Source organism: Lycorma delicatula, chromosome 1, assembly GCF_047948215.1.
Source record: "Lycorma delicatula isolate Av1 chromosome 1, ASM4794821v1, whole genome shotgun sequence".
Taxonomy (NCBI): domain Eukaryota; kingdom Metazoa; phylum Arthropoda; class Insecta; order Hemiptera; family Fulgoridae; genus Lycorma; species Lycorma delicatula.
Window position 1 is genome coordinate 137694290 of NC_134455.1, and position 25233 is coordinate 137719522.

At 31.8% G+C, this 25233-nt stretch overlaps 1 protein-coding gene across 3 annotated transcripts in view; it reads right to left on the reverse strand.

Annotated features, from left to right (window-relative positions):
• Nucleotides 1–25233, reverse strand: part of Dsor1 (mitogen-activated protein kinase kinase 1) — an 86033-nt gene that overhangs the window by 18064 nt on the left and 42736 nt on the right. For 2 of the 3 annotated variants that reach the window (XM_075362021.1, XM_075362027.1), the window contains one exon: nt 18077–18266. In XM_075362021.1, coding sequence (XP_075218136.1) covers nt 18077–18266 — 190 coding nt within the window. The remainder of the gene's footprint in view (nt 1–18076; nt 18267–25233) is intronic. The other variant, XM_075362032.1, reaches the window with a different exon arrangement.

Below are 25233 nucleotides of genomic sequence, written 5' to 3' on the forward strand. Positions count from 1 at the left end.
TTTATGATCCTATTCTGAACAAAGTTTTAACACAGTTTCCCTTGATCCATTCAGGAAAAGGCTGGGGCAGTTCTTTATTTTAATTATGGAGTACCCATTATTTTTATAATTCTCTATATAATGTTTTAATCGTTATTATTATTTTTTAATTATTTATTGATCAGAATAAAAGATTTATTTATTCTAGTAGAAATACAATTTTGTAATAGTTTTAGGTACTATTTTCTTCTTCTTTCGATTAGACTTTCTTTAGATCTCATTGCCTTTCCTTTATTCTTTTTATTTTCTTTACTTGTTTACAATACTTTTTCATTCTTTCCAAGAGTGCTAGTTTTTGCTCTCTGTAAATTTTCCTTAGCTGTTCTTTAGTTTTTCCTTTTCATCTAGTTTGAAATCCTTAACTGTTTTTCAAAACTCTATCTGTTATTATTTTCTTCCAATCTTTATTTAGTTTTTCTAGATCTTGGTTTTTTTCACGGTGCCACCCTATTTGTTTTTTATTAATGTAAAAATCAAATAATTGTTTAAGTCTATTGACTCATTCCATAAATATAGCCACACAAGTCATTCTTCTGTTCTTCATTTCTATTTCTAAATATTTTTATTTCTTGTTAAATTTTTTTCTTAGATTTTAACCTGTAACCTTCCTTTGTTCTTTTGGGTCCAAAAAATTTCCTAATACTCCTTTCTTCTTTTAAAGATTTCTTACATTAAACTTTCCTAAACCTTTGCTTGCATGTACGGTTCCTGGGCAAATTACTGTTTTGTAGTGTCATAGTTTAGCTTAATAATTTCTTATTGTAAATATCTGTCACTATATAAGCTGTTTCCATTTTATGAATCCTCCCTTTAATTCCTTCTTTTTCAAGTATAGTTGGTGTTATCTCCCCAAGATACTTAAATTTGCCTGCTTTGTGAATTTTTTGTACCTTTTCAAATTAAACAGTTCTTATCATTAGTTATAAATTCTGTTTTTCATAAGAAATTCCTAAACCTATTTTTTTTGCAGTTTTCTACCAAGAGATGTATGTATGTTTTAATTTTGCTTCTTCTACATTTATAGTTAGGATAACTACGTCATCTGCAAAGAATAAATGATTAATAGATAATTATTTTTTTACGTCCCTAAATATACAGACTCTGAAATTTAATATTTTAACCAGTTCCTTATTCCATTCTCTAATTACTTTTTCTAAGGTAATGTTGATTAGAACTGGGGAGATTCCAACACCCTGCCTTACGCCTATTTTTATCCCAAATGTCTGACAATTCTCCACGTCTAATTTTAGATTTAATGTTTACTTGTGTTTGTTTAATTACTGGTATACTTTTCCTATTTACTTCTGCTTCTTCTAATATTTTAAACGTTTCATGATGGATGGAATCGGAAGCTTTTTTAAAATCAACAAAAACTGTTAACATATTTTACACCATTTTTATTAATATCATTTTTGATAGTTTTTAAATTTAGAACTTGTTCAGCGCTGGATTTTCCTGGGCAAAAACCACTCTGATATTCTCCTAAATAATTCTCAATTTTATCAATTATTCTGTTTTGTAGTGTTTTACTTAAAATTAACCCGCAGGTTCGCCATTTGTATTTTATCATACGTATATTAAAGGCACGCTCGTCAGGAAAGACTTCTCTGTTACTCAATACGATTAGGGAGGGTCTTTTCCATGATTCTTGGAGCTGGTCGCCGGCCATGATCTGTTTGACGTCTTCGTTATAATAGGGATCCAGTCTGGCCTTGTTCCAGATATTGATACGGCGTGCCAAAACCACCCATGAACGGAAACCGTTCGTTGCAGTTGGGGCTGATTATGTAGCCGGGGTTCAGAAAAAACCACGCAAGCGCGTCAAAGAAGTAATTCTTTCCCGAATTTGGCAGACCCAAAATGTACACGGTGTTGCATTTATTCATACCTTTATTGCATACACAGTACAGGCTGTTTAGGAACAACTTAATCCTTGACGTCACAGTCAAACTGGAACATCAGAAGGCCGACAAGGGAGTAGACGCTGTCAACGGCGTCGTATTCAGCCTTCGTCTGGGCGTTGAATAGGGACGGATTATCATTGTAGTGTTGCATAAAATCCAACACGTCGAAATTGTTGTATATATGTTTTACCTTATGCAGAGCTAACTTTACTATTTTGTCAGAATCGTCTAGCTCCTCCGTTACGGTCGAATCCAACAAAAAGGAGCTGGACAACAGACGTTTCGGCGGGGACGTGGAATACTTGACTTTAAACGATACCAGCTCGCCAGGAGCTATTCTTTTCGGTTTTCGTGCCAGTCTATTCCCTCCATTACCGTGTTCAGGAATAGATACATCATTAGGCTCCCCTCCTCCAGGGCCACCTTCCCGCGCACGGTGGCAGTCCGCCACCATTCTCGTGACGGGATCGACTGTATCTTGTCCATAGGATACAGATTGAATTTGAGGAGGTGAGAACCATTCATCGTGTCCGAGGACCAGGAGTAGGACTGTCTGCTCTTCTGCATATAGATACTGGACGATATGGATCCAGTTCTCTTTTTGCAGCTCATAGCAGCGAACAGAGTGGCGATGTCTAACTGCTTCTCAGTAATATTTCCGAATGCTACACCTGCAGGTGGATCTCTGGTAACTGCAGGTGTGTAGGTGCTCCCACTTTGGGTTGTCGGTTGTGTGCCGACAGACAAGCATGAAGACGTAGTCCCCTGGTCTGAATTTCCGGACCCGAGCGAGCTGACAGCAAATTCCCGAAAGAATTCTATTACACTCAGCATCTTTTCGTATCGGTACGATTTCCGAGAGGAGAATAGGGCGGGATGCTCTGCCGGCAAGTCGATCAATAACATTGTACCATGGGGTACAGGTTTACAGCGACTGCGAGACGATCAGGATCCGGTATATAATCTGGGACACCTAGTATGGGATTTTCTTCATCCTCGCTACATAGGTATTCCTGATCGTCCTCCACTCCACTTTAGAACTTCTTCACAATTTTCATTTCACCCCACACGTTTTTTCTTTTTAATTTTTCAAGTCTTCTCTCATATTTGTTTTATTATTTTATTCCAGTTTTTAGCTTAGAGTTTTTCATATTCTTAAATAATTTCCTTCTCTGTTTCGTTCAATTTTAACTTCTGAATGTCACATTTAATTACTGGTTTTATAAATCTTTAGAATTAAGGAAGAATTTTATTTTAAGTTGCGAAGGGTAGCAAGTCAAAATCTACCTTTCTTACTTTAGCTTTTTGGATTTCTGTCAACCGTTTTGAAGAGAATTCCACACGATCTGTCTAAAATTCCCCTAGAATTTAATTTGGTGATTTCCAAGTTGTTACTTCTTTTGGATGTTTTTCAAATCTGGTCATTATTTTCAGGCTTTGTTTTTCAGAGTTCTATTAGTATTTTTCCAGTTTTATTAATATTCTTATGAGCAGAGAATCTTCTTCTTTCCCTGCCTATTTGAGCATTAAAATCTCCCATATTATTTTAATGTGTCTTTTGTTTCTTATTTAGTTTTGCAATTGTTTTCTAATTAGTTTCAAACCTTTTCCAATTTTTCTTTGTTATTAATGTTGTCTTAAGATACTGACTGTTTTATTAATTAATAATTATTATTTTTTTATTTTTTATTTGTTTACACACTATTCATTCAGCAACTACAGACGATAACTGTTTAAAAATCAATATAGAAATTGTTTTGGGTTTTAAGTAATTTTCTTTTTGTAAACCGGTTTCCAATTTATTTTAATGAATGCTTAGCATTGCTCTTGATCAACTGAACTGTTTTATATGTGCTATATTCAATTATCTATTAGATTGTAATTAAGTTTTTTAACACTGTGTTCATTACATGGCATAAGAATTTAATGTTGATTCTGTCAGTTATGTTAATATAAATTTCAATATTTTTAATATGTAATAAATAAATTTATTGTACTGGACAGTATAAAATAACACATTAAATAGATTACAATATGTGCTACTCAATGGTTAAAAAAAAAATCTGCCCCAGCATTTGCCTGGATGGATCAGGGAAAACATGGTAAAACCTTGATCAGAACAGCATCACCAACACATAACTAATTATAAAATAAATAATAAACAATAGATGTGATTAAAAGGATATATTAATTATTTTAAGTGTAACTTAACACAAGAAATAATGATAAGATAATGAAAATTATTTAAGTACATATTTATGTATATGTTGAACAGGATACAAAAAAACAGCGGGTTTTTTAAAAGTATTTTTTATTAGTATATTAAAAATTCATTAACAGAATAATATTGTTCCTAAAAAAAATTATCTAAAAATACTTGAAACAAATTGATGGAAAAAGCTTTACTGTGGTTAAATAATTTATTAAAGAATATACAGGCCTTTAGTTTAAAGTTGAAATATTATATTGAGTTACACAAAAACAGTTCTGTAGTTTGGTTTAATGGAGGTAGACATATTGTTATTTATTATTAAGAATTACTACTTTTTTTTTTTTAACAAAGAATGCACATTCATAAATATAAACACTGAGAAAAGTTAACATGATTAATTTTCTGAGTACTGGTTTACATAATTACTGAGGGCTGCAGAGATGATATTATATTTAATTTGGTAATGTTTATGTCTATACGCCTACAAGTGTCCATGATGATGAGATAGAATGTGTATACGAAGAAACTGATGAAGCAACTAAACACATAGAATGGGATGAAAATTTAGTAATGGTTGGAGATTGGAATCCAAGCATTGAAAAACGCAAGGAAGAAAATAATGTGGCTGAATATGGGCTGGGCAAAAGAAATGAAAGAGGGAACCAACTTACTGTGCTTTAAAAATCATAATAGAAGAATATAAACATGGAAAAAGCTGGGCGATACTGCAAGATATCAGATGGACTTTATCATGGTAAAAGCAAAGATTTAAAAATTAACTCGTCGACCGCAAAGCATATACAGGAGCAGATATTGATAGCAACCATAATTTAGTGATAATGAAATGTAGATTGGGATTTAATAACCTGAAGCAAAAATGTTACATGAATCGGGTGAATTCAGAGAAGCTTGAGGAGGAGATAAAAAAATTTTTGAAGTGGAAATTGCAAGAGGTCTCAGTAAAAAAGATACGGTAGGAAATATAGAAGAATGGGGGAATTAAAAAGGAAATTCTTAAATCAGCAGAAGCAAACTTAGTCAGAACAAAGAGAAGTGCTATTACTATAAACAAAAAGTGCAAATTAGCGAAAGAGTGGATTGAAGAAAAGTGTTCTGAAGTGGAAAGAGAAATGATCATTGGTAAAATAAATGGAACACACAGGAAAGTTAAGGAGAATTTTGTGGTACATAAGTTAAAATCTAATGTGTTAAATAAAGATGGTATATTGATTCATAATACGAAAGAAAAGGATGATAGGTGAGTGAATGTATTGAAGAGTTATATGAAGGAAATGAATTATAAACTAGTCTTATAGAGGAAGAAGAGGAAGTCGAAGAGGATGAAAAGGGAGATACAATATTGAGATCTGAATTTAATAGAGCATTAAAGGAGCAGAAAGACTCCTGAGATAGATGGGATACCTGCAGAATTACTGTGCAGTGCAGGTGAGGAAGCAATAGATAGATCGTACAAACTGATGTGTAATATTTACGAATAAGGGCAAGTTCCGTCAGACTTCTAGAGTGTTTTTGTCATGATACCAAAGAAAGCAGGAGCAGATTAATGTGAAGAATACAGAACTAGCTTAACTACTGGTTTCAGGAAAAGTATAGCGAAAGGGAAGAAATTTTAGTGGTCAGATTAACATTAGAAGGAAGATTAAAGGAAAACAAACCATCAATGGCATTTATAGACTTAGAAAAGACTTTTGTTAACATAGACTGGAATAAAATGTTCAGCGTTTAAAAAAAATTAGGTTTCAAGTATAGAGAAATAAGAATAATTGCTAATATTTACAGGAACCAAACTACAACAGCAATAATCAAAGAGCATAAGAAAGAAGTAGTAATAAAAAAGGGAGCCTGACAAGGATGTTCCCTATCCCTGTTACTTTTTAAGCTTTACATAGAACTAGCATGTAACAATGTTAAAGAACAATTTAGATGTGGAGTAACAGTACAAGGTGAAAATATAAAGATGCTATGATTTGTTGATGATATAGTAATTCTAGCTAAAAGTAAGAAATATTTAACAATGAATGTTGTAAGAAACAATGAATGTCACGGATGAAGTCCTACACAAGAACAAAATGCAAATGTAAATTCAAATGCATGAAAATAAACAAGAACAAAATGAAAGTAATGAAATGAAGTAGAAATAAAATAGATGGACTACTGAATATAAAAATAGGGTGAGATAAGACTTTGATATAGAAGAATTTTGTTATTTGGGAAGTAGAATTAGTTAAGATGGCCGAAGCATGAATGACATAAGATGCTGAATAGCACATGCAAAACGACCTTTTAATCAGAAATATAATTTGCTTCCATCAAAAATTAATTTAAACATTAAGAAAGCATTTTTGAAAGTATATATTTGGAGCGTAGCTTTACATGGAAGTGAAACTTGGATGATTGGAAAAAGTGAGAAGAAACGATTTGAAGCCTTTGAAATGCAGTGCTGTAGGATAATGTTAAAAATCAAATGGGTAGACAATGACAAATGAATTAGTGTTGCAGCACATTGATGAAGAAAGAAGCATTTAGAAAAATATAGCTAAAAGAAGAGAGAAACTTACAGGTCAGATCTTAAGGCATTTTGGAAGTCGCTTGAAATTGGAGGGACAGGTAGATGGGAAAAATTGTGCAGGCAGGAAGGGCATGTTTGGAATATGTAAAATAAATTGTTAGGGATGCAGGATGTAGGTGGAGGTATGCTGAAATGAAACGACTGGCAGTAGATAGGGAATCTTGGAAAGCTGCATCATACCAAATGATTGAAGACAAAAAAAAAGGTGAAAAAATTATTATACATGAAAAATGTTACCTACTAAGATTTCATTTTTGGGGTGGGGAGTAATTAATGATGATGTTTATTGTAAAATTATCATTACATGTTTAAATAAAAAAGATTTTAAAATTCAAACAAATTAACACTTTTTTCTACTCTACCTCCAAAATCACTTTTCAAGAAAAATTTTTGAGTTTTTTGTTTACTATGTTAAATGGAGGAAGTTAAAAAAATGTACTATTAGTAAAACGTTACCTAAGATTTATTTTTCTGGGGGTGGAGGGTGAATTAAGATGAAATTTTTACTGTACTATTATTACTAAATTATTAAATTTATTATTTAAAATTTTAAAGTATTAAAAGTTTAAACCAACCAAAAAAGTCGATATTTTAGAAATTTTATTGGCATTCCATCCCAAATATTGTCGAAGTATTTTTTTTGGGTCGTTTGCACTACTGCTATGCTTAGGAAAAAATTTAAAAAAAGTCATTTAAAAAACCGCACACCACAAGCACATTTATGTAACATTTCAACAAAGATCTAAAGCATACACTTTTTTCTATTGAAAATACAATTTATTTAAACATAATACCACATGATTCAATAAGGAATTCAAACTTTAAAATTATATAAATAATTATTTAGATACCTTATGGATTCGGTTGAGATCTTATTTCAGATAGCAAACACAAGTTTTTACTTAAGTAGTTCTTTGGTACCGAATTTGGCCACTAGCGCTGCCACCAATGTTGTTAAAAATGGATACATTTACTGATTTGGAATGTTTGGCTTCACTATTTACAACCAACTGCAGTTAATATCAGTTCAACATAATTTTCGTAGAGTATGGTAGGAAGTTTCTTAATAAGCATGCAATTTACACTTGGCACCAAACCTTTGTTGAGACAGATTGTTCTGTTTAACATACACCACGATGCTCAAGCATCCCTGAAGCTGCTGTGGAACAACTCAGAGAAACCTTTGTACATAGTCCGAAGAAATCAACTCAACATGTCATGTGAGACTGGCATTTCACAAGTGAATATTTGCACATATTACAAACACGATTGTATTTGAAACCATACCAACTAACCGTGGTTCAACACATTACAGATGATGATAAAGTTACTCTAAAACAAAGTTTTTAGTGATGAGTCAAAGTTTTACATCAGTGGCAAGGTGAACAACTGAACACTCTTAACTGTCAAACACGAGATAGTGAAAACCCTCAAGAAATTTGTTTTTTGTGCCCTAAGCAAACAGACTTTATGGCCTGTTCTTCTTCCAGGAGGGAACCATAAATGGTATCATATATCTGGACATGCTTCAAAATTTTCTAATTCCTCAGTTAGACGATGATGAACAAGATGGAAATCATTACTATTAGCAAGATGGGGTACCAACTAACCACTAGAAGTCCAACATTTTCTTTCTACTAGATTCCCTGATTGGTGGATTGATTGTGAAGGCCCAATTGCATGGTCCCCTTGCTCCCCAGATTTGACCCCCACTAGATTTTGCTTGTGGGGTTTCATTGTAATCAGATTTATTTACCACCTTTGCCTGCTGATCTTGTTGAGTTAAAACTTTGAATTAACACTGCAGCTGTAGAGGTGACAATCGACTTGCTGGCTACAGTCTACAAATTGAAGCCATATTTAACCAAAGTGAATGCTAGGTGACCAACTTCATATGTTTTTCTATGAAATGAGATCTCAACCGAATCTGTAAGTTACCTAAAGAAATTTTTACATGTTTTTAAAGTTTTCTAGTCCTTTTTGAATTACCCAGTAAATTAAATAATAATTATGTAAAAAAAAATAATTTAATAATACAACAATTACGAAAAAAGAAGGTGCTGAATGAAAATAAATTTTACGTTAAACTAATAAAAAAATACATATACAAGCAAATTCGTGCAAAATAAGAGCAATCAGTTTCATACACACAAGTATATGCTTTTTTAAGACTACTGTCTTAAGAAAAAACAAAATATTTTAAGATAATCAATAATTTGAAATTAATTAATATCTAGATATATTTAAATTTTTAATAATTCTGATTTCTTAATGTAAAATAATGCACATTTGCTGTGTTACAGCAATTAACTGTTAAGTTTATAAATACATTAAAAAAAATTAGAAATACTACACAGCACTTTTTAAAAAGAATAATGAAAAAGTATTATATTTTAACAAATGAAAAATTTTAAATATTAAAATAATTTCAAATTTTTTGCATTATCACTTTTTGATTCCCCAGGTAAAAAATTTCTTATGTATTTGGAAAGTAGCTGCATTGGACACAATTAATTCAATTGATGCTTATATCAAGGAGATGAATTGACTAACTCAATAAAATAGCTTCAAACTTAATTATACAAACAGTAATACATCTTCCTCAATATCATATTTACTGTTCTAACATAAGTATCCTTTACAGATTTTACAATTTTATCTTCATTTTAAATCAGTATCCTCTTACAACAGCATCAACTTTTAAAACCATTTTTTAACATTTTCCTCATTACTGTTTACAAAAACTTGTGAACTGAAAGAAAAAGTGTAATTAAAAAAAAAATCTGTATCTTATTAATTTCAGTTTGAGTTTAAACATTTGTTTATTTCCTTGACAAAAGAACACAAACTTTTTTCGATGCGTTTTCTAAACTAAGCAATTATAAAAATCTATTTAAAAAGAAATCCTCTCATCCAAACTCTAATTTGTAACAATTAATATATATGAAGCCAACATGATATGTCCCACTTCTCTATCAATTATATTTGCAGAGAATCCAGAATCTGTAGAGGGTTAAAAGTAAGGGCAGATCAGTAACAAAATGAGAACAGTTGAAAAAATGAAATTTTATTAATGCTCCAAGACTTGATCTGGTTATTAAATGGTTTATTAGGCCAGGGGCAACAATTGTGTCAGTAAAAATGGAAAACTTAGAATAGAATTGAAAGAGAAGTTTTCAATTGCTTATTATTAACTATTCTCATAATTTTGCGGATACAAAAAAAGGTACACAAAATGTTGGAAACATGTGGAGAAATGCAAAGCTATGAAATAAAAGCAGCCCTAGAGTTATTGGACTCGTACCTCTGTGAATGCATGTTGAGGCAGAAAAATAAAGAGGCACTGTCACTTTTATGGTATAACAACTAAATGAAGTTGAAAACTGATATCGCTATTGTCAAGTTATTTGTGTCCACAAAGTGAAGTGTTCTATTTGTGTACAGTTATAGATTTGAAACTCAGGGAGTCCATAAAAAAAAACTGGGCAAAACAGAAAAAAAAGGTGGCTGACACATTACAGGAAGTACCAAAAATAACTTCATTTAAATATAGTTTAGAACAAACTGCAATTTTAAATTGGTAACAAACAGAAGAGTTTTTATCATATAACAAGATTATTTCACATCTAACAATAAAGTTTTTAAGAACAAAGAAGATCCTGAGTGAAAAATCTTTAAGTGAATTAAAGCTGTAATTTCCATCAGTTATTATGAAAATTAACATTTACTATCAAAAAGCAGTAAAGCTTGTCAGAGAATTATTTTTTATTCTGGATATATAACCTTTAAAGTTTTCAATGATACATAAAAGCACATTGAAATTTTAATCAAATACAAGAATAAACTAGAAAATTAATTTTATGCGAGAAACCGAAAACAATAACCACATAAATTTCATCAATCTTATATTAGAAAAGTATACAAATTCTTTACCTTTCATTATACAGAAACCAACAACAGATATTACTACTAATAATACGGGCCTAGATGCTCACCATTTATATTATCACATTTACTACAGCTTGCATACCTACCAAACATTTATCGTGCCAATGAACAAAAGTTGGTGGAAGAAATCAATAAAAATGATAAATCTCATCATATACAAGACAGGTTATGATACCTGTAATAGAAAAGGTAGATGTTCTTGATTTCATAAATAAAACAAATATACAAATTGTAAAACATGTGGAGTACACCACAAACAGTCTCCTGTAAAAAATGATATCTAAAAGACAGTAAAAGATGATAATGTTAACTATTAAGTCGGGCAGTTATATACAAGTCAATCACATAAACCAGAAAAACTTTTATACCCATCGGTTTAAGAATTTAACTTTGGTGAGAAAAATAAATATAAAAAGATATAAGCACTAAAACTTGTCTTGAGCTTGGCTCAATACAGACAACTTTGTGGTATTCAAGGACAGAGTGGTAATCAAAAAGTTGAAATTCTGAATTTTAAATACACAGAATGTAACTGTTATATTACAAACCAAATATGGAGAGTAATTTGGACCATGCAACACAAAACTTGTCAATGTTCATAACCAGTTAATAAGTGGCACAATCCAAAGATTCCCAAAATTTGTATTTGCATGAAAATGAGGACTACTAACTATAATGTATAACAACAGTAATAGCAGAGTAATACATTCCACACGAGCCAGTATATCTAGCAGTTTCTATGTCAGCAGATGTATTAGTTATTGGAAATCAGTATTACATAGTCACATTTGCTTATGAATGTGATTTCCCAATGACTGAGCTGAAAGAAGAGAGTACCTGTATCAAATTCTGTTTTAAACTGTAAAACAGCCACAGAAACATACAAAATGTAGGGCTGCTACTTTAAACATTTTCGAAATGGTTGAACGACTGTAGGTAATGAAGGTTCAGGATGATCAGAACCTTTTGGAATGCAATTTTGGAATATTGTAGGCACACCATCAACAACACTGTAACACCACAGGATTAACATATGACAGCAGATTTTCTCATAAAAATTGAACACGAGGATTGGTACAAATTTCCTGGCATGACTGCTCAATAACAATACAAGCAGTATCACATGAATGCCTGCAGTGAACTAACCAAATAAAACCAGTTTCAATTGATTTCTAAGTCATCAAAGATAATGAAAGTTGGGTTTACAGATATGACCTTTAAGTGGTAGTCATCCCAGTGAAATAGCCTGTTTTTAGTTCAGCCAGTCAAGTTAAGAGAAACATAAAATCTTTATTGATATGTTTCTTTTACACTGATGGGATTATCCACAAGGAGTTTCTAACTCCTGATCAAACAGATTAACAGAGAATTCTATCATGTTGTTCTAAGGTGATTAAATGAGGATGTTAGAAGGGGACCTTAAGAGAAGCGGTACAGCAATGACCTGTACCACAACAATGTTAGGCCACTACTTTTATTACGCAGCAGTTAGGAAAAAAAACGTGGCAATTGGTATTTGCCGAATTGGGTCTATGTGACTTCTTTCTCTTTCCCGTGTAAAGGAACAAAGATTTATCAGAAAGAAAAGATTCAAGGATTCAAGCAGCATCACTGACAATGCTGAACATATTCAGCATTAATATTAATATTTTTCAGCAAAAAACAATCAAAATATTAAAATTTTGATTGTTTTTAATTCATTTATTTAATTTTTCCTTTCCTTGCATTATAATTCTAAATCTGTACTGCAAGATGGAAAACTGGTATTCGCTCAAAAAATGAGGTATGGATTTTTTTTATATTCTCAAATCAAATGACCCAGGGACCCTACAAAACAAAAGAAAAGGAGGGTAATGTTCATATGTACATGTGTTGGTGTGTTTGAAGATTAACTTTTGACTGGATACATTTACTTTGAGGAGATCTGGCTCAGATAATTGTGTATTTTGGGGCAATTTGTTGATAAAATTTTGGGGTCTCCAGTTAGTGAGGTAGGAAGATAAAAATTTTTGGTTAATTTTTACAAAATTTTGTAAACAAAAAGCCTCTTTGAATTAAACTTAGTACAAGCTTATTTTGCAATTAAAAAAAAAAAAAAATTGCCCCCAAATTCTCCCCTTTTCAAAAAAATGAAAAAAGCTGCTGCTATCTTTTTATTTCTTGCTTAAATTTTAACTGAAATTTTTTTGTCTTCCTATGCACAGTAATAGTGAGAGTGGCTAAACAAAAATATATTAGGGGCAATATTGGGAGTAAGGGAGCCAATCAAAGTTTAAAAATATTTACTTTTGAATTTTTTAAAACTTTTTTCATGTATCATTATTTTTCCACTAAATAAGAATAAATAAACATTACCTGGAATGTACACAATTATTGTCAGCTTTTTATTATTAGTTTTAAAAACAATTGTATAATTAGCTAATGCGTCTTTTTTAGATTTATATGTTTCAATATTACAATTTAATTGAATATAAACACTACTTTTATTTTAAATTTTGTAAAATTAAAACTTTCATTTTTATGTTTAAAGCAGCATTTATTTTTTATCTTTTAACCATTTTCAGTCACTAAGTATTTTATTAAATTCTTCATTTAATTCAATAGTAAGTAATCATACAATATTAAGTAATTTTTTTTTTTGTGGAATTATCATTGATAATATTTGTTTCAATAAATTAACAGTGAGTGTTAATATATTATCTTTTTTATGCTGAAAACTAAAAAAGTTAAATGTGCAACTGTTTTGATATTTATCGGTTATCTACCAGCCATGTAGTTAGTTCTTAAATGGGGCCACTGAATTGAAATAAGAGAATAAATAAATAAAATTATAAATATAATCTAACCAAACTTAACCTACGCTTGCTTACCTTGACTAATGAGAGTAGGTTAAGTTTGGTTAGATTACATTTATTATTTTATTTATTTTCTTATTTCAATATAGTGTTTCAGTGGTGCCATCTAAAAACTAACCAACCAACTACAGTTTGAACCAGTTGGGATGGAAAAATACATGGCGGGGAGATAACCAATAAGTACCATTTTCTCTTTTCAACATGTATATAATATTTTTATGAAAACTAATTAGTCTTTTAAATAATATATTGGCTCTAAATTGCATTGTTCATTGTACATCATCAAAATGTCATCAATGTTTAAATGTGGCCGGTTTTTTTTTTATCTCCTTACCTATATGTATATTATCTTATAATGATGTCATCTATGATTATTATGTACTGTTCAGGATAAAATATTTATTTAGCACGTTTAATACACAATAATTTTATTATATGGGTATTTATAATATTGATAACTACAGGGTGTTTGGAAAGTCACTGTGCAGTATGCTTTGAATTATGTAGTGCATTCTGTTCTTTCTACATTAGGTTGGCTGCCATGTGGATTCATAGGGCATTGCTCAGTAATAAACAAAGATGTCAGTTGTTGAGTTGCGACTGAACGTGCTTTGTTTTGCGTTGTTTCTTTTACCAAAATCAATAGTTGCCAGAAATGTAATGGTTGTTTCAGAAGAGGAATGAATTTTTCTCATTGAACATGTGCTTCGTAAGGAGACAAGTATATTGATTTAGTAGTAAAGCACAAGTTTTCATAAGTTTCCAAATACTACTGCTCCTCACCACATTCCAGTTCGATCTCTTATTGAAACATTTAGGACAACAGTCTCTGCTGAAGCTGCTAATTGAAGTGGAAGATTACTTAAACTTAATGAACAGAAGCTACTTGATATTTCAAATGGATTGGTCGAAAGTCCATTAAAGTCAATGCTTAAGTTAGCACAGCAGCAAGCTATCGAACTTGCTACCGCACATAAAGTTGTAAGAAAAGAACTGAAACTTTTCCCCTACCAAGTAATGTGGGTTCAAGAACTGAAACTTACAGACCATGCCAAAAGACTAAATTATTATCAACGGTTTAAAGGTTTTATAGACTAAAATTTCATAGGTATCCTCAATATTACGTTTTTTACATATGAAGCGTGGTTTCATCCAGGAAAGTATATTAATTCATAAAATTTATGACTGTGGTCATTAACCAACCCACATGAATTACAAGAACAATCTTGTAATTGGAACACAAAACAAAAATTGGAGTCCAGTTCAGTGTGAGTAGAATGTGCAATTGTGTTCAATATTTTTTGAAAATACAGTTAATAGTGATTGTTATTGTGCTGTTTTAACAAACTTCATTAATCAGTTAACAGAAGTGGAAATCAATCACAGTTGGTTGAAACATGATGACGCCACAGTGCACACAGCTAACAGCTGAACGACTTTTACAAAATGTCTTTGGTAAACAAATCATTTTGAGGGGTTTGTGGCCTGTACGATCACCTGATCTGACACCCACATATTAATTTCTATGGAGGGCAGCGAAACATGCAGAATATTGCAAACAGAACAAGCACGACTGACGAACTAAAACCACAATAACGGGATATGTACAAGATAATCCAGTACAACAGCCGGTTAGTGTTTGAAAACAAATTGAAATGTGGGCAGTGTTGTATTGATGTTGGAGGAGGTCATTTTCAACACCTTTTTAAACTATTTCAGTTATTATAATATCTGTTTCTATAAAATAATTAAATAAGAATACTAAATAATAATTAAAGTTTTCATAATTATACTTCCATAATTCCAGTGTACAGTAACTTTCCAAGCGCAACCCTCCTCTTGAAAAAGCTTGTTTAGATTTGTTGTAAATTAATATTGTTAAAATTGTCAGTAAATAAACATTTCTAAAAACAAAATAATTGAGAATCTAATTCTTAACTAATTGATGTGAATAAAGTCAATGGAAAAATAAATACAAGTAGCAGAAATTGAACATTAATTAAAAAACAAAATGTATTAAAAAAGTTATAAATCTAACTGCTGAATTCAAAATCCATAACTTGGAATAAAAAACTAAATTTAAAAAATGAAAAATAACAAAAGATTTTGCTTCAAAATCACTTACTACCAAAATATTTATTTCATAAGTAATAGCTGCTCCCATTGTTTTGTGTAAAAAGTTAATCATGGGTTACTATAAATCAAAGGGTAATAGAACCCATGCGGCAATGATGAAATTTGGGTTGATTATGAATAGACCTATACACAATATACCGATTTAAATATCTGCAACTTGAATGAGAAATCACAGATTACAATAATCTGTGGCAGTAACATTTTGAAAGAATATCAAATGAAAGACTATCCTCAAAGGTTCAATATTATAATGGGTGTCCCAAAATTCACACAAGATTTGAATTTTGTGCCATTTGTACAGTAAAGTGTTGCCAACAAAAAACAAGACAGTGTGGCAGACGACAGTTCAAGGTTATTAAAAATGGGGTGCTACATATAAGAACGTGTTTTCATTGTTGAGCAATATTTTAAAAATAATGAAGGTTTAGAAGCTTTAGTTTGCAATTTTCATACAAAGTATGGTTGGAATAGTGATTTAACTTCATCAGCTGTGAACAGATTAATTAAAAAATTCAAGGAGACTGGATCAATTAGTGATCTTACTCACTCTGGCCGTCCTTCAACAAATTGTTCAATACAAAACATCGAACCAATTCATGAAAGTATTGCTGAGAGTCCAGGAACATCAATTCAGCACCGTAGTCAAGAATTGGGCATTTTGAGAAGCTTTCTCTACAGCGTATTCTCACAAAAAATTTAGATGCTTACAAGTTCAATTGACTCAAGGAACTGAAGCCTACTGACTACGCATACTGAAGAGAGTTCATTGAATGGATTATGGAACAATAACTAATGGATGCTGATTTTTCAATCAAAATCATCTTCAGTAATGAGGCTCATTTTCATCTTGATGATTTCATTAATCAAAAAAAATTGCAGCATTTAGGGTTCTGAAAAACCACGAGCGATTGTTGAGAAACAAATGAATCTACAACGTGTCACTGTTTGGTGTGGATTTTGGGCTGGAGGCATCATCAGACCATTCTTCTTTGAAAATATGGCTGATCAAGCAATAACAGTTATTAGTGCTCGCTAACATGACATGATAATCCAGTTTTTTGTGCCTAAATTGCAAGATATAGATATGGATATGGACATGGATATGTGGTTTTAACAAGACTACCGTCTTGTTAAAACCACATGTCCATGCCATACAGCCCAAGAAATATTTCAATTACTGCACGAGTCATTTCCTGGTCGTGTAAATCTCCTATTTTGGTGATCAGAATTGGCTGCCCAGATCATGTGACTTAATGCAGTTGAATGGGATTGCATTTCAAGGTAATAACATCTTTTTTGATGTTTTGAAACCTGAAGAATGATCAATTTACTTTACCTAAGATGATTGAAATCTTATAATTTCTTCACTAAAATATTTACCAGTAGGCCACTCTCATGGTAAAAAATACATTTTTGGCTTTTAACAAATTCAGAATGTGTTTAAAAGAAAAGTAAATCCACTCCCCTTTTGTTAAAACTTTTGTTTAATTTACATCACATCAGAATGAATTCTACTGAAAGAGATTTAAGGCAATCAAAATTATATATAAACTGTAAATATAATTAAAATTAATTCAATACATTTCTACATGCATTTCGCTTGAAACTGAAGTTAAAGAACTCTTGTTTATTTCAATTTCAGACTGTTACACCTCAATTTGATTTTTTTTTTTAATAACATAGGAACAGGATATGACTCTTTTCACAAAATTTGCAGAATGTACAAATTTTACTTACCTATCAATTTACAAGATTGAAATCTTAACAATACCTTTTTTTCACTTTAAACATAAATAAATAAATAAATTTATCAGTGTGTTAATAAGACAATAAATTAATCTTCCTCTTTTTCAATGAACAAGAAATGTAAAACAATCTTTTCAAGGTTTTTAAAGTTTTACTTTAATTTTGAACAGCGAAAGGGGACTACACCAAATGTTTTCTCTTAATATTTTATGGTTTAATTATTTTTCCAGAAAAAAGATCAGACAACAAAAATTAACACAAATAAAATTGGTAAGTTTTTTAACAAAAAGAAAATTAAAAAAAAATGTAAGCAGGAGTTCCTTCCTCTGCCACATGAGAAGTTTTTGTGATTTATTCCCTTAATTTTGAATATTTCAGAAAGGTAAGAATTAAAGCAAACAAGATTTTATACAATCTTTGTGTAAATATTATTTAAAAAGAAGGTTCTCTTGGAGCAGATCTCACACCAGAAGAAGACTGGTAGTTGAACTTCCACTACATAAGAAAAAGAAGAAATAATTGATAAAAATGAAATAAATGCCACAAAAAATAAATAGCGATCGATTAATATAAAAAAGTTAATCGAAAATAAAATCCATACAAACATATATCACTTGCATACATCATCAATCTATTTCAAATTAACCTTGTATTTGTGATTGTGACTCTCCATCCTCATTCGGTTTGTTATTACCATTAGGTCCAAATATAGCAGCAAGTGTTTTGGCATCAGGTGGTGGTATAGGGTACATTCCGATAGCCATTTCAACTAATGACAAACCGAGTGACCATATATCACTCTGCACTGAATAATGTGTACCTTGTAAACGTTCAGGCTGAAACATTAATATTTGCTGTAAATATTACTTATGAAAAAAACAATGATTAGAATTATAACAAAAACACAGAAATTTTAAGAATCTATTATGAACATATTTATATACATAAACAAATTAGGTAGATTTCATAAGAAAGCTACCTTTTGGAATGGGTACCATCATGATTTGACTTCTGGAAAATTTTGACATATCTTCATGTTTCACATTCTCCAGACATCAAAACCAGTCAGCTCAAAGATTTATATACATACGAGGGTTATTTTTTTTCAAGGTCCGATCAGTCACGAAATTAAAACTACAGAATAAAAAATTTTTTATTTGTAACAAGTACTTATATAGTTACACTATTTCTCTACATAGTCGCCACTCCGATTTAGACATTTGTCGTAGCGTGGTACCAACTTTCCAATACCCTCGTCATAGAATGGAGCCGCCTCTGTTTTCAGCCAAGTTTCTACGCTGGTCTGCAGCTCGATGTCTGTGCCAAAATGTTGTCCTCCTAACCAGCGTTTCATGTGAGCAAAGAGGTGAAAATCAGATGGAGCCAAGTCCGGGCTGTATGGTGAGTGATCAAACACTTCCCAACGAAAACGCTACAGGAGCTTTTTTGTTACAGCTGCAGTGTGCGGCCGATCATTGTCATGGAGAAAGACAATGCCTGATGACAACATTCCTCTTCGCTTATTCTGAATTGCCCTTCGTAGATGTTGAAGAGTCACATAGTATGAGGCTGCAGTGATGGTCATGGCATGTTCCATGAATTCCACCAAGAGAAGTCCATTCCGGTCCCAGAACAGCCATACACTTTCTGTTGAAGAAAGTTCGCTTGAACTTCTTTGGTTTCCTGGGAGAATGAGAATGCATCCACTGTCTGGATTGTTCTTTTCACCTCTTTGCTCACATGAAACGCTGGTTAGGAGGACAACATTTTGGCACAGACATCGAGCTGCAGACCAGTGTAGAAACATGGCTAAAAACACAGGCGGCTCTGTTCTATGACGAGGGTATTGGTAAGTTGGTAATACGCTACGACAAATGTCTAAATCGGAGTGGTGACTATGTAGAGAAATAGCGTAACTATGTAAATACTAGTTACAAATAAAAAATTTTTTATTTTCATTGTGGTTTTAATTTCGTGACCGATCAGACCTTGAAAAAAAAATAACCCTCGTATATACATTTCACTTTCTTGAGAACATGATAACTGCCTTAATTATGTGCCAATCACTTTAAGTAGTTCCTTAAAAATAACTCATCCCTAAATCTCAGTAGAGTTCGTTAATGGCAAAAATCAGATCATGGGGGTGGAATGGGGGCTTTATAAAAAAAAACAAAATATCACTATAACTTTCTTATTAAGTAAAATATCGAATTCATTTAAAGTTCCTAGTATTCTTTGGATAAGAGCCTATAACTTATGTAAGTAAAGTTTTTTAATATCACCAACCCTTGACCCAGGGAGTGGAAATGTAGGAGGTTTGAAGACAAAAAATCATACCTCCCTTAATAGAATTTCCCTTAATCGAATTTATTTAAAGTGGTCATTAATCCTTTAAACATTACCTAAAACTTTTGTCTGAAACAATCTTTGATATAACCAACCGTTACGGCAAGGGATGACAAAAACATTGCTGGAATTGTAAGAAGATGGGGCTTGTCATATGCTAAACATGTGAAACTATTTTTCACATGCAACCATTGTAGTAATGAGTGAATTTGAAGTTTTTCTTAACTTTAAGGTGGAAATCTTTTTTATCCCCTACTTAGCACCAGTGAAATCTACCTCCGCCTTCCAGCATGCTGATAGGGATTTTTTTTATATTGTAATACAAATTAATGAATTCACCTGTACAGTAATAGTTATATTTAAGAAAAAAAATTGTTTTAATAGTGTATTAAATAATTTTTTTTTGCACGTTATAATAATAATAATGGAATTTTGACAATGGCGTAATCCTAGTTTTTGACAATACAGTACAATAAAGTTTTGATAATGGAATGGTTCTGAAACGCGTCAACATGTAATAAAATAATGAAGCTAAGAAAGGTAAACAACAGATATTAAAAGTATTATTTTGAAATTCATCGACAGAATACTGCACTGTAAAAGAAAAATTTTTAGTTGTATTTTAAATAAATCTGTATACTTTTTAAGCGGTTCAGTTATTTATTAAAAACAGTAATACAACTATAAGGCCTTTCTTGTAAGCTGAAGTATTGTACTGAATAACAAAGAAATAGTTCTGTTGTCTGGTTGGGTAGTTACATAGCCATTGATAGCATTCTTTTTGAAAGAATGTGCATTCAACACATCAATAAGTTATTAAACATTTTCTACATGTTGGTCTACACGATTCATGCTTATGGGCAGCAAACAATGATTTGAAAGCTCATTTTTATACCTTAAAAAGTCATTCTCACTTTTTTAGGTAGCACCCCAGCAGATGATATTATACCTCAGATAGGATTTTATATATATATATATATATATATATATATATATATGTGTATAAATATATACATGCACACCATGTAAGCACAACAGATATTTAATAATGATGACAAGCTTAGTGTTCTATTAAAGAATTTCAAAGCTAAACAGTATGGTTTGATTTTGTAAATTAAATTAATTTGATCATTCTGACAAATTGCTCTCTAATAATAAACCCAAAAATTTTGGTTTATAGGGAACAGAAATATTATTGTCACCATTTTTGGGAATTCTATCTACATCGTTAGCACTCTTATGTCAAATAGAGATGTAATATGCAACAGTTTCATACATATATATTTATTTATTTATTTTTTTTTAATTAGATGGTTAAAATCCATTCAGTGAATATTTTTTAAACCTCTAATGTACAATTTTGAAGTTATTTAAATAATAATTTTTAGATGTAGATACAGTTATGTTCCCTATGAAAATAATTATCAATGAATAAGCAATAAAAAGAGAAGTAACAGAGACCACTTTTCTGTGGCACTCTGCAGTTTACATCCTGAAGTGAAGATGCACATTCTTATCAAAAGATAACATCTCAACTGCCTGTTTACAGTTGATAAGGTAAACTAATAGTAAGCAGCTCCTCTGACATCATAGCTACTATTTTTTCATCAGTAATAAAAGCGGGACTGAATCGAATACTTAACTGATGATGAAAAAAAATTAAAATTTTATCTTTTTGTTATCAACACTAATTAAAATAGTTTCCAAAAACTTAAAATGGCTTTTGCTGGTAGAAAATGTTTTCCAAAAACCATGCTAAACGTTTTATCATGATGAATGTTTTAAAAGAATTTTCATTTTTATTTTACACGGAAGAACACATTTTTAGTTACCTCCATTAACAGTTCTTCCGTAAAAAAAAAAAATACAATTTTGAATTTCTTAATTAAAAAGAACAAAATTAAAAATATTCATGTTAGTGTAACAGAAGTATAAACGATGTGATAAAATAATAATATGAGGATCGGCTGATAAATTTTGCACACTAGTGCTACATGGGGCCAAAAAGTATTATCGGATTGGACGTGTCAGCACATAATAGCTAAAATCCCCCTCTACAAACCTGTGATAATGCGTAGAAATTCATTTACCAGTTTGTTTTTGATAGCAGTTAAAATCGAGTCGAGTACGGCTAATATGACGACAAGGTTAAATCAGTGCACAGTGATAGAATTTTAAAAATAAAAATGTGAATCCTATGAATATTTTTTATCGTTTAAAAGCGGTTTACAGTAGTGAAACTGTTCACAGGAGTACTGTGAATAGGTGGATGTTGAAATTTCACAACTGTAAAGCTGGTAAAGTGACAACTGAGGACACACCTTGCAGTGGATGACCAGTTTCTGTGACTGATGAGAACATCGAAAGGAGGTGGACAATTTACTTAAAGGTGATCGGCAAATCACCCAGCAACGCATTACTATTCGGCATATCTAAAGAACGAGTAGGCCATATTATCGAGCAACTGGGTTACCATAAAATCTGTGTACGATTGGTACCGCGCAAACTCTGTGATGGCTCTTCGCAAGCTGAAGTTTGAGCATATTCTGCATCCAACATACTCGCCAGATTTGGCTCCGTGCGACTTCGACTTCTTCCCACATCTCAAAGATAATCATTACACCACCGATGATGAGGTGAAGGAAGCTGTGGCCACTTGGATCCGAGAAAGACCGCCATAATTTTTCAGTGACAGAATGCAAAAACTTGTCATGCGTTGGGAAAAGTGTGTCAGTGTAAACGGGGTTATATAGAAAAATAAATATGCCAAGTTTGATCAAGTGTTAAGCTTCTCCTTATTGTTTTTTTCCAATTACAAGAGATTTTGTATACAAATTCTTACCATAAAGCAACAAATAGCATTATCTAAAAATGTTTTGAGGCCTGAAAGAAATTCTGGGGTTAATGTGCCACATCTTTGGGGAATACTTTGAAGGGGACAATATCAATAAAGAAAAATTAATACTTTTTGATAAAAATTAAAACTTTTTATTTTTTTTTATCAAACCTTGTATAATTAAACTATCTGTATTTATTCCATTATTTAACAGCGTAGCCAATTATGAGATCATCATAATATCATCACTGATCTGCTAATTTAAAATAAAATAGATGATCTTTGCTTTCCTTCTTACAAATTCGCTTCCCATAAATTCCTAAACTATAACTATCATATTTATTTGCATATAACGCGCATCTTTTTTCTTAAAAACCAACATGAGACTTATGGGCACATTGTGACAAGCGGATATTTCCAAATGAGGTTTCAGTATCTGATTTAATCATTGTACTATATATTGTACTATAATACATGAGGGTTATTATTTTTCAATCCCTCATTGTGCATCTAAATAAATAAGAGATAGAAGCCAGGTCTACGTGTCGTGCGATTGCGCCACCCCCACCACAACCTCTGCCATTGCGAGTTCCATTTTATCAGTCTGAGCTGAGCTAAGGGCAATTGACCATGGCTGCTATAATCGATACTCCTGCCAAGTGTGAGTTGTGAAGTGTGATACTTTTTCTGGAAGCAGAAGGATGTAGCTCTGCTGAAATCAATCACAGAATGAGCCTAGTGTATGGTAAAACTTTTCTGAGTGATGGTAGTGTACGGGAAGGGAAGCAAGTCTGTCACTACATGTTTGTACTTGGTTGTCACTACTGGTTGAGCATGTTTATTTTGTCCACAACAAATGGAGGTTTACGATGGGTGTCCTGAAAATGTTAAGTGATGATCACAAAACGCAGCGAATGGCATCAGACTTAATGTTTCTTACATGTTATGATAATGAGGGAGAAGAGGTTTTTAGTATTTTTAAACAAAGAAAAGAAACTTTTTTAAACAGTGGTGATGAGACTTGGATCCAGTATCCCAAGAATAGTCTAAGCAGTGGATGCACACTTCTACTCCAAAAGAGCTGAAAAAGTTCAAATAGACACTGAGCAACAGGAAAACAATAGGCTAAATTTTTTTTGGGGACGTAAAGGTGTCTTGCTAGTGGACTTTATGGAGCAGTAGACAATAACACAGGAAGTTTATTGTAAATCTTTACGTCACATTTGTAGAGCGATCCAGAACAAACGAAGAGGCATGCTCTCGTGTGGCATGGTTTTGAACCACGACAATGAGTGACTGCACTATGCCAATGTGTCGCAAGATCTTCTCAAACAATTCAAATGGGAAGTTTTCGACCATCAACTGTATAGTCCAGACCTTGCTAGGTCTGGACTAGTGATTTTCACCTCTTTCGAGAATTGAAGATGTAGTTGGGTGGACAACACTTTGCCACCAATAAACTTCAGGAGGGTGTCAAGATGTACCTTACCTCACTGGTCGCAAACTTCTTTGAAGAAGGCATTGGAAAGCTGGTGTCACGGTATGACAAATGTCTCAATCATTTTGGCGATTATGTAGAAAAATAAGTTAGATGCTACTCAACTTTGAGTAATAAAATCATTTTTTTATGTTAATGTGTCTTTCTTTCCCCACTGGAGAGTGAAGAAAATATAGCCCTTGTACTAATATGCAGTAGTAATATAAACAAATCGTTGTGTTTTAATTACTTTTGATTTCACATCAGTAACTTAATATTGAGTAATACTGTTAAGTAGGTTATATCATAATTGCCTGTTTTATATAAGCTTTTGTGATAAACATTTTTGTTTATCTCTGTACTTCCAGTTATTACACATGTTTGCTATTATTCATCATCCCTCATCCTGTATTTTTGTATAAGATAAATAACAGTATTCATTTTGTTTTAGTTGAGTGAAGGTATATTGTGTGTTCAGATTATACTTTTTTTGGAAGGTTTTCCAGTTTGTACTTTAAGTGAGCTAATAAAAATTCTGTAAAATGTTTACGTTCATTTATGGATGACAAAAAATTAAAAGTTATTCGCTTAAATGAGGAAATCAATAATCATGCAACAGGCTCTAAATATTCCAGAATCGTGTACAAAAGATTAGAGAAAGAAAAAAGAGAAGCTTATGGTTAGTAGTAAGAATAGAAGAACATTCAAGACATATGTGAGTAAGGATTTGCTGTTTCCAAGTGATGACACAATTAAAAGCTGCACAAATCGTGACGGAACTTCAAATACCAAATTTTCAAGCAAGTGGAGGATGCTTAAATCGTTTTATGAATAGGTAAGAGCTATCAATAAGAAAATGTAGATTCATTTGTCAGATGCATTGAAGAAAAATTATTGCCTTCCAGACATGTAATTCAGTTATGACAAGAAAATAACTTTTTAATGGGGGCAGATAGGAAATGCCCATCAAACACCAGTTTACTTTGACAAAAGTAAATTCAACAATTAATGCTGTCTGTGACAAAACTGTTAGCGTGCATATTTGTGGCTATGAAAAACAGTGACATACAGTTGTGTTAACAGTACTTGCAGACTGGAAAAAATTTCCACCATTTATGTATATAAAAGAAAAAACCCTTCCAAA